The sequence below is a fragment of the Stegastes partitus genome, unplaced genomic scaffold (assembly GCF_000690725.1).
Source record: "Stegastes partitus isolate 25-593 unplaced genomic scaffold, Stegastes_partitus-1.0.2 Scaffold485, whole genome shotgun sequence".
Lineage (NCBI taxonomy): Eukaryota > Metazoa > Chordata > Actinopteri > Pomacentridae > Stegastes > Stegastes partitus.
The window spans coordinates 1,416-9,791 of NW_007578216.1; the positions used below are offsets into that span (position 1 = coordinate 1,416).

General features: G+C 39.0%; 1 protein-coding gene across 1 annotated transcript in view; it reads right to left on the reverse strand.

Moving 5' to 3' along the window:
• Window positions 1–433: 433 nt before the first annotated feature.
• Window positions 434–8,376, reverse strand: part of susd1 (sushi domain containing 1) — a 12,321-nt gene continuing 4,378 nt past the window's right edge. The window contains exons 6-19 of the mRNA XM_008287053.1: window positions 7,343–7,522; window positions 6,988–7,167; window positions 5,601–5,780; window positions 5,323–5,502; window positions 4,738–4,917; window positions 4,262–4,441; window positions 3,757–3,921; window positions 3,115–3,209; window positions 2,842–3,028; window positions 2,608–2,701; window positions 1,764–2,019; window positions 1,638–1,677; window positions 1,401–1,494; window positions 434–571 (exon numbers count right to left, since the gene is read on the reverse strand). Coding sequence (XP_008285275.1) covers window positions 544–571; window positions 1,401–1,494; window positions 1,638–1,677; window positions 1,764–2,019; window positions 2,608–2,701; window positions 2,842–3,028; window positions 3,115–3,209; window positions 3,757–3,921; window positions 4,262–4,441; window positions 4,738–4,917; window positions 5,323–5,502; window positions 5,601–5,780; window positions 6,988–7,167; window positions 7,343–7,522 — 2,039 coding nt within the window. The 3' untranslated portion in view covers window positions 434–543. The remainder of the gene's footprint in view (window positions 572–1,400; window positions 1,495–1,637; window positions 1,678–1,763; window positions 2,020–2,607; window positions 2,702–2,841; window positions 3,029–3,114; window positions 3,210–3,756; window positions 3,922–4,261; window positions 4,442–4,737; window positions 4,918–5,322; window positions 5,503–5,600; window positions 5,781–6,987; window positions 7,168–7,342; window positions 7,523–8,376) is intronic.

Below are 8,376 nucleotides of genomic sequence, written 5' to 3' on the forward strand. Positions count from 1 at the left end.
AACAACAGTGAAAAGTTACACTGAAGTCATTTTAAGGAAGGAAGGGATTATTTGAAAGAAAAATTGCGGATGAAGGATGTAAGTCATCCAGATGTGTTCACAGGCCCTGGAGAAAAAAAAAGAGTTTCAGTATTTATTTAGTCAGAAATGATATTTCACTGTTGTCAGGTGGTCTGAAAGGTCCCACAATCCCTCTTTCTCCAGCTCAGAGACTGACACAAACTGAGAGCGACTGGGTGAGGAGCTGCTGATCTGGGAACTGCAAACTTGCAGCTCTGGAATAGGTTTGATCAGTTTTGAAGTTGTTTTTTTTTAGAACATAGATTTACCATTATGGCCTAAACAAGTCTGAACTGAGGTTCTGATAAATGTCACGCCATGTTGGTAGGAGTCAGAACATGTTCATGTCCAATAGTCACTAAGAACACACCCAACAATTACTGAAAGCATTTTATTATAATTATTACATTTAACAAATTTTATATAGTTATTTACAAAATGTACAGCCAGGAAGTCAGGACTGTAATTACAGAACATCACTATTCAGGAGTGTTTTGTCCTTTTCACACACCTAGAAGAAAGACCAAAGGAGAATAAGTCAATAAATTACATTCAAGTCCAGTGCAGTGTTTTACCTCAAATTTTGCAAAACATTGACTTGTACAGTCATTCACTGATGAAATGGAAGAGGAACTTTGTACTTTTATACTGATTTACTTGATTTGCCATGAGTAAAGCAACAGATATGAAAATTAACAAAATGAATATTTAGTTTTCAGGATGTAATTATAATTCATATGTATGATTGTACGGATTTACAGTTAAATACAACTTATTAACAATAGCAATCAGAATTAAACAGAAGTGCCCAGTGATCATGCATGTACAGCGCCCTCCATAATTATTGGCACCCCTGGTTAAGATGTGTTCTTTAGCTTCTAGTAAATTCAGTTTTTTTCTAAATAATATAGGACCACAATGAAAAAAGAGGAAAATTAAACCTTTAATTCAAGTGCATTTATTCAGTGTGAAAAAATCCCACATTAAAAAATAATTCTTTTATATCAAATCATGTGTGCCACAATTATTAGCACCCTTGATGTTAATACTTTGTACAACCCCCTTTTGCCAGCAATTCATTTGAGTTGAGTTGAAGGTTACATTTTTCTACAATTTTCAGTGTGAGAGTATGCTTCTGCAATAAAAATTGAATCTATTTTAAGGCTTTTAACATGTCTTAACCAGGGGTGCCAATAATTATGGAGGGCGCTGTACATCTGAAAGTCTGAGTCTGGAAGCTCTAGAATGACATTAGACCATAAATCAACATAGTGACAGCCTAATGTTGTTTCACATGCCATTAACAGGAAAGGCAATAAAATGTTTACTATCTTCCGTACCAGGTGAAACTGTATGTCCCCAGAAGAACCAATGCCAGCAGTCCTATCAATGCAGCAGCAGCGAGCGATGAAACTCTCAGAACATACGATGTACCTGGAACAAGGCAATTCTATTTGTAAGTAAGTAAAACTTTCAACATATGCTTGTTTTTGCATTTTTAATCACTTTCTTTTGTCTGATTTCAAATGTATCTGTGGGTAATACCATCTTAAGCATCACGGCACAGGGTGAGTTACCTCTTACTTTAGCCCACAGGACACAGCAACTTTTTAAGGCCTAGGAGAGAAAACATTCAGATAAAGTTCAGTTTCTGATGCAAAACTTTTTTTTTTTATTGGCTAATATGCAGTAGCTCCACCCACAGTCTTCCACTGGCTGACAGCTCGTAGGATGATGTAGTAGTTGGTGCCACTCTCCAGCGGTGTGTTATCGAAGCCTCCATAGAGGAACCCATCTCCTACAGTAAAATTCATGTCGGTCCCAACGCGCTGGATGTTGAACTGGGCAGTGATGTACTCTGCTGGTGGCTTTGTGTTATTTGAGCTGTCTAAGCTCGCAGGAGAGGAGCAGTCAAACATCATGATGCCCTCGACAGGAAGCACAAACACCTGGTACAAACTGCCACATGAAGAACAGAAAGGTCATCTTTGTTTTTAAGGTGTAACATTAAACATTTTAACTTCAGTATAGAATTGCTATCCTGGTTTGTAATGTTAGAGTAGATGGAAACATTTTCTGTACAAACATGGTTCATGCTTAAATGAATCTTATGTTAGAAGCATCAAGGTCTCAGTGACATAACATTCTTCAAACAAGACATTATAACTAATCTGAAAATTACATGGTTAGGTTTATTCATATAACCCATATTATTAGGCAACTTCAATAAGTTGTACTATGCAGTGCACCTCTGTGGAAGCATCTTCATTCATTGTGTTTCTACACTCATCTATTTAGGTCTTACTTTAATTTGTCTCCTGTCTGTAGGTTTATTCTAAAGTTTTGTAGAATTCCACATTTTAATATATGCGTTTTGTATATCAATGTCCATATTTGTTTTCATTTCTAAGCCTATATCACAGATCAGAAATGTCCAACATATAAACATACACATTCAGATCACACAGTTCCCAGTGCCTATTGTCCACCATGCACAAGTCATCCAGTCATGTCGAACATCTTTTAACTGTCCATTGTAGTTGTTACCTTATTGGATCCAGTGTGTTGGGTGATCTACGCAGCCTCAGAGTTGGTAAAGGAGTCTCAAATTCTCTGTAGTAGATGACTGGTGCTACAGGTACTGTTCAATAACATATTTAATGTGCATTGCTCAGATGACTACAACAAAGAAAATGTAGTTATAGCAGTCCTAAATATTTTGAGAAAGTTAAAGTCTTTAGGTTTTACTGTGAACCACTTGATCAAGCTGTGCATTGTTACCTGGTAAACTGGTGTTGGTGGTGATGCTGGCTGTGAATCTGGCTGACGTTGCAGTGATGGAGATGCTGTAGTTTGTGACCGGCAGCAGGTTGAGGCAGAGTTCCAGTTGCTCAGCCTTGGAGCTCAGAAACTGCTTCCTTTTGTCAGTACAGGATCCCTGATAGTCTCTGGAGCCAGTATAAGTCACCTGCAGTGAATAAATCCAATGTGTTAATCATGGCTGCAAAGCTCTGCCAACTATAGCAAAAGAAAGCAAATGATGTCTTGTCTTACCTTGTAAACTTCTGTATCCTCCTCATATTTCTCTGCTTTCCAACGCAGACAGTTTTCATTAAAGATAGATAGGTGATTGATTGGAGGCTGAATTTCTGTAGAGATATGTAAATGAAAATAGTGATGTTGTACCTAAGTGTTGATAAATGTCAAGTGTTATTACAAATGAGTTCAAAATGCAGATCAGTAGGTTATTTAAAGCTGATCAATTGCAAGCCAAGTCCTGAGGGACATATAGAGGCATCATACTCTTTAATTTTGTGGGGTTTATTTCTATAAACGCGCAGAGGATGCCCCCAACTGTTGCCCCTCCCCTTTTATTTGGTTTGCTCACCCACACTACATCAATTAACAGGGACATATTTGATATCTCAAGCCCCAGGAAGACCTTGTCTTTGCAAAAATAGCATCAATTTCCTTTTATTTTTAATATTTTTTGCACAACAGCAGCCTAAACTCACTCTGTCCAAAGTCACAATGACTGCTGGGAATTGGGTCTTGCAGCATTTCATGTTTACAAATGTTACATACATTTCTTAGGTTGAAAATATGTTGTGGTTTTGTTCTAAAAGGAGGGAGCTGTAACAAAATTACAGCCCTCAGATGTTCTGTCATGTCTGCCGGAGCTATGTTCATACTCACCTATGCATGTCAGAGTAGCTTCCTGCCAGACTCCAGAGCTGCTACACACAGACACGTTGCTGCCCCTCCAGCTGTGATGTCCCACCACACAGCGGTGGATCACTACACTTCTGTTATGCCACACCACCTCTGAGTTGGCCAGGAAGGGAACCGGGCCACATTTAGCTAGAAAAATAGTAGCACTCAATGACTGATGACATCAAAAAATAGCACCATTCGTCCCATATACAAAATGTACCACTTGTTCTCTGTGTGCACCCAAAGGAAAACAAACACCTAAAAATAACAGACAAATGCAGGCACAAATAATGCATCTATCACGTGCTGATTCCTAGTGACCATTGCAATCTATTAGTGAAGGAAGTAAAATCATATCTTCCTCAAAACCCAAAATAACCACAGAGCATGCAGGGATGGACACATTTGTCAGCAGAAGATATCAGTAACGTGTACAGATTCACAAACAATGAAGTGCATAACTGCTGTACATAGACTGTTACTCTACCTTTGCACTTCACAGATACTTTCCCCCACTCTCCTGATAGTGAACATGATGAAATATTATTTCCACTCTCCTGGTAAAATCCATCCATACATTCATATATCACAACACTGCCAGGGGTGCTGGTGTGGTCCCACAGGACGTTAGTGTGTGGGTGGGTTAGTGGGGGACCACAGCTTATTTCTGCACACAGATATGAATTAGCACAAACTGTGGGCTATAAAGAAGTGCAGAAAGACACAAATGGCACCATTCAATCTGTTCAATGTTAGCAGAATTGGACATATAAAGGAAATAATTAGCAAACTCTCACTATATTTTATGTTAAATGTATTTTTGTCTCATGAGATAATTATAAACCACAGTAATAGTCTAACTTGAATATACATTACTCCTTAAGTTGTAGTCTAAATAAATGTTCTAAAACTGAAACCAGACTAATCACAATTTTTTTAATTTGTGGTCATCAAACGTTGCACCTTCACACAATAGATCAATATCCTCCCACAGTCCATTCTCTCCACATACTGAGTAGTTTCTCAGGCTGCTGGTGCGATATCCTTCCTCACATTGGTAATGCACCACACTAGCAATGTGTGACGTGCCATCCCATATCATTTTAGCATGGGCTTTAAAAACAGGCTCCCCGCAATTGATTTCTACAAAAAGACAGCAAGTCATTGTAGATCAGTGGCAGCTGGATGTACACTGTCAGCAATGTTAGGACAAATTAGACAATTTATTACTGACACATTCACATATCTTGAAACAAAGTTTAAAACAGATATCTCCAACTCCGGTCCTCATGAGCTACTGTGCTGCAGGTTTTAGACGTTTCCGTACTGCACCACACCTGACTCAAATTAATGGATCATTAACAGACACTGTAGAACTTGACAACAAGCTGTTGGAGATTCATTAATTTGAGTAAGGTGTGCTGCAGTACGGAAACATCTAAAACCTGCAAGACAGTAGCTCATGAGGACCGGAGTTGGAGATCCCTGGTTTAAAATGACTTAAATTGAGTGGTGAGGTAATTCAATATAGATTAATGATAACATCACCTTGACAGAGGAGAGAAGCTTCGTGCCATTCTCCAATGGCAGTACAAACTGAAACATTCCCCCCACCGACATTGACATATCCAGGGTTACACTGATAAACAACCTGAGAGCCCACAGTGGAGAGTTTATCCCACAGCATCACTGAATGAGGGATGGGGAGAGGCTCACCACAGTTGACTTCTAGAGAGATAGAAATTACATCATTTAACAGAGAAAAATCAATGTTGATTCTGAAGAGTATCAGAACCACCTAACAATGTTCTGGAGCCAGATGTTACCTTTGCATGAGATGTCTGCCTTTGACCAGTAACCATTAACTGTGCACAGTGACACACTGTTTCCCTCATTGTGATAAAATCCTGTTTTACAGTAGTAAGTCATTGTGCTTCCAGGGGTGGAGCTGCCATTCCACACTTGCCCAGTGTGGGGCAGAATAGGAGGGTCTCCACATAATATCTCTGAGACAGGAAATGATAGACAATGAATATAATACATTATATTAAAAAACAAAACAAAACAACAACAAAAAAACAAGTTTAATTCCCATATAATGTGGCACCTATTTGACAAAAATGATAGATATTTTACTTTTTACTTGTTATTGCATGAAAAGCACAGGTGTAATCAAATAATAACAACCACTGCTTGAACTTAAAGCCATTATGGAAATTCCTTAAAATGCAATACCATTACTGCTCACCAGGTGTTGCCTCCAAAACATCTCACAACTATAGACTCCCATTCAAAAAGTGTCAATTTATCCCATGAAATACAAAGTTAACAGTTTTTTCCCACATGATGTAAGTAGGTACATTTACTCCTTCTGATCAGTTTGCTGGTGGAAACTAATATGACATAAAAATTAGGCCTTAAAGAAAAGTGTGTTTAGGGGAGGGAATGGGTTGACTGACATGCCTCATCAGTGGTCACTGACAGGTCATTCAAGTAAAGCAGACCATTATTCCTAATAACCTTTTGATCTTAATTACAAGTGTAAAGTCTCCTTCAATACAGTATGATGTTTATCGTTCCTTTTAAAGTAAAATATACCTTTTACATGTTTTAAGGGTGGCTACCTTGTGATTAGCCAGTCACTACGTACGTAGTCACTACAGTGGATTCAAAAAAATAACAAGGGTGCTAACTAAATATCAAACTGGAAGCTCAAAAACGATTATTTAAACAAAGCGGCAGGTGAAGTCTATGGTCTTTCCTTCTGCCCCACCCTGCTTTGTGTCTGAAATGTCTGTAAAACCATTCTGAATTTTTGAGTTCTCCTCCAAAGAAAGTCAATTAGTGATGTTGTTGTTGTCACAGTATACATCCTTATATATAATCATTGGGTGTGTTTGATAACTTTAAAAAATACTGCACTCCATGCAGGTGATCTAGCTTCAATGGACTGTCATTGATTAATGGGACATTTGGTGAAAATGAGCCATTCTTAGCTGTGTTTTGCTGCAGTAACAGGTCAAAATGTCCAAAAAGTCAAAATGTGTGAAGACACCTCTGTGGGTCATATAAAATTAAGTCAGGTAAACTAAATCATGTTCTTGAAACTAGCAACAATGTAAGACATGAAAGAAAACAAAAAAAAATATAACAATTTCCTTCCTTTTTACATTTGAAAAGAAAAAACGTAATTTTATTTACTGGTTGAATTACCTTGACAGGACAGCGTTGGTGGTGTCCACTGACCGTTGTCATTGCAGATGGACTCATTATGCCCTCCGTTGTTATTAAAACCCTCCTTACAGAAATAGAGCACAGTGCTGCCAGGAGTGGAGTTACTATCCCACATCTGCTCAGTGGATTCTATTAAAGGAGGACTTCCACACAAGATCTCTACAAAGAACAACATTCACCATGGCAATGTAAGGTAAACACCAGGATTCAGATTAGTTTGCTTCAGTTTACTTAAAATGACAAACAATTCGACACTACATCTGTGTGCATTATTATGCTTAGTCGTAAAAAAGATAAAAGTCTATAAAAGGATCTGATGGAACAGTGACTGTACCTTGGCAAAGCACAGATGGTCTCTCCCACAGTCCAGCTGCAGTACAGATGGAGACATTTCCCTTTCCAACATTATGATATCCAGAGTTACACTGATAAACCACCTCAGCACCCATGCTTGATCTCTCATTCCACAGCATGTGAGAGTGAGGGAGGGCAGGGGGGGCGCCACAGTCAACCTCTGAGAGCCAAAACAGTGACATCAAACTGTTTTCACTAGAAAACCTCCATGAGCTCTGATTGATGAGTGTCATAGCAACTGTGCGCCTGAAACTCTCAAAAACTCATTGTACGTTGAAAAAACATGAACAAGAACTCATCAGTGCAGATTTTCAGTCCTCTTAAGTGCCTTGTCATTATAGAAAAGATGAAAGTCATTCTTAACATTTATTTAGGTATTACAGAAGAGGGAAATAACATTTTTGTACCAGGTATGAGTGTGTGTGTGTGTCTCCCCTTTATATCAACAACTGTACATCCAGTCTACGTCAAATTTTCCAGGTCCACTCCTGCAGATCTAAGCAAGTGCAGTGACGACGTTGGAGCAGATTGGATTAATAGTGACTGTGTTTCAGGTGTACTCAGCAGGCCTTTGGTTGTCTGTGGGGAGTCTCAATCGGCTATATTCTCATCCCTACTCTCACCCCAACCGGTCGAGGCAAATGATCGCCGTCCTTGAGTCTGGTTCTGTCTGGGAGTTTTTTCCCCTCCCCATTAAAAGATTTATTTATTTAGTTTTTGGTTCCTTCCCAGCACCACTAACTGCTTGCTCATACGGAATTCAAAGACAACTTTGGATTGTTAGGTTTTCTTTTCTCTGTTTAAAATCTGTAAGGACTTCCCCTTACCTTCAACTCAAGTGCTGTGAGATGACGTGTTGTGAATTGGCGCAATATAAATAAACAATTATTGAATGAAATGGGGGCTGCAGGGTGGCGCAGTTGGTAGCACTGTTGCCTCGCAGCGAGAAGGTTGCCGTTTCACGTCCCGGTGGTGGCACCGGAATCTTTCTGCGTGGAGTTTGCATGTTCTCCC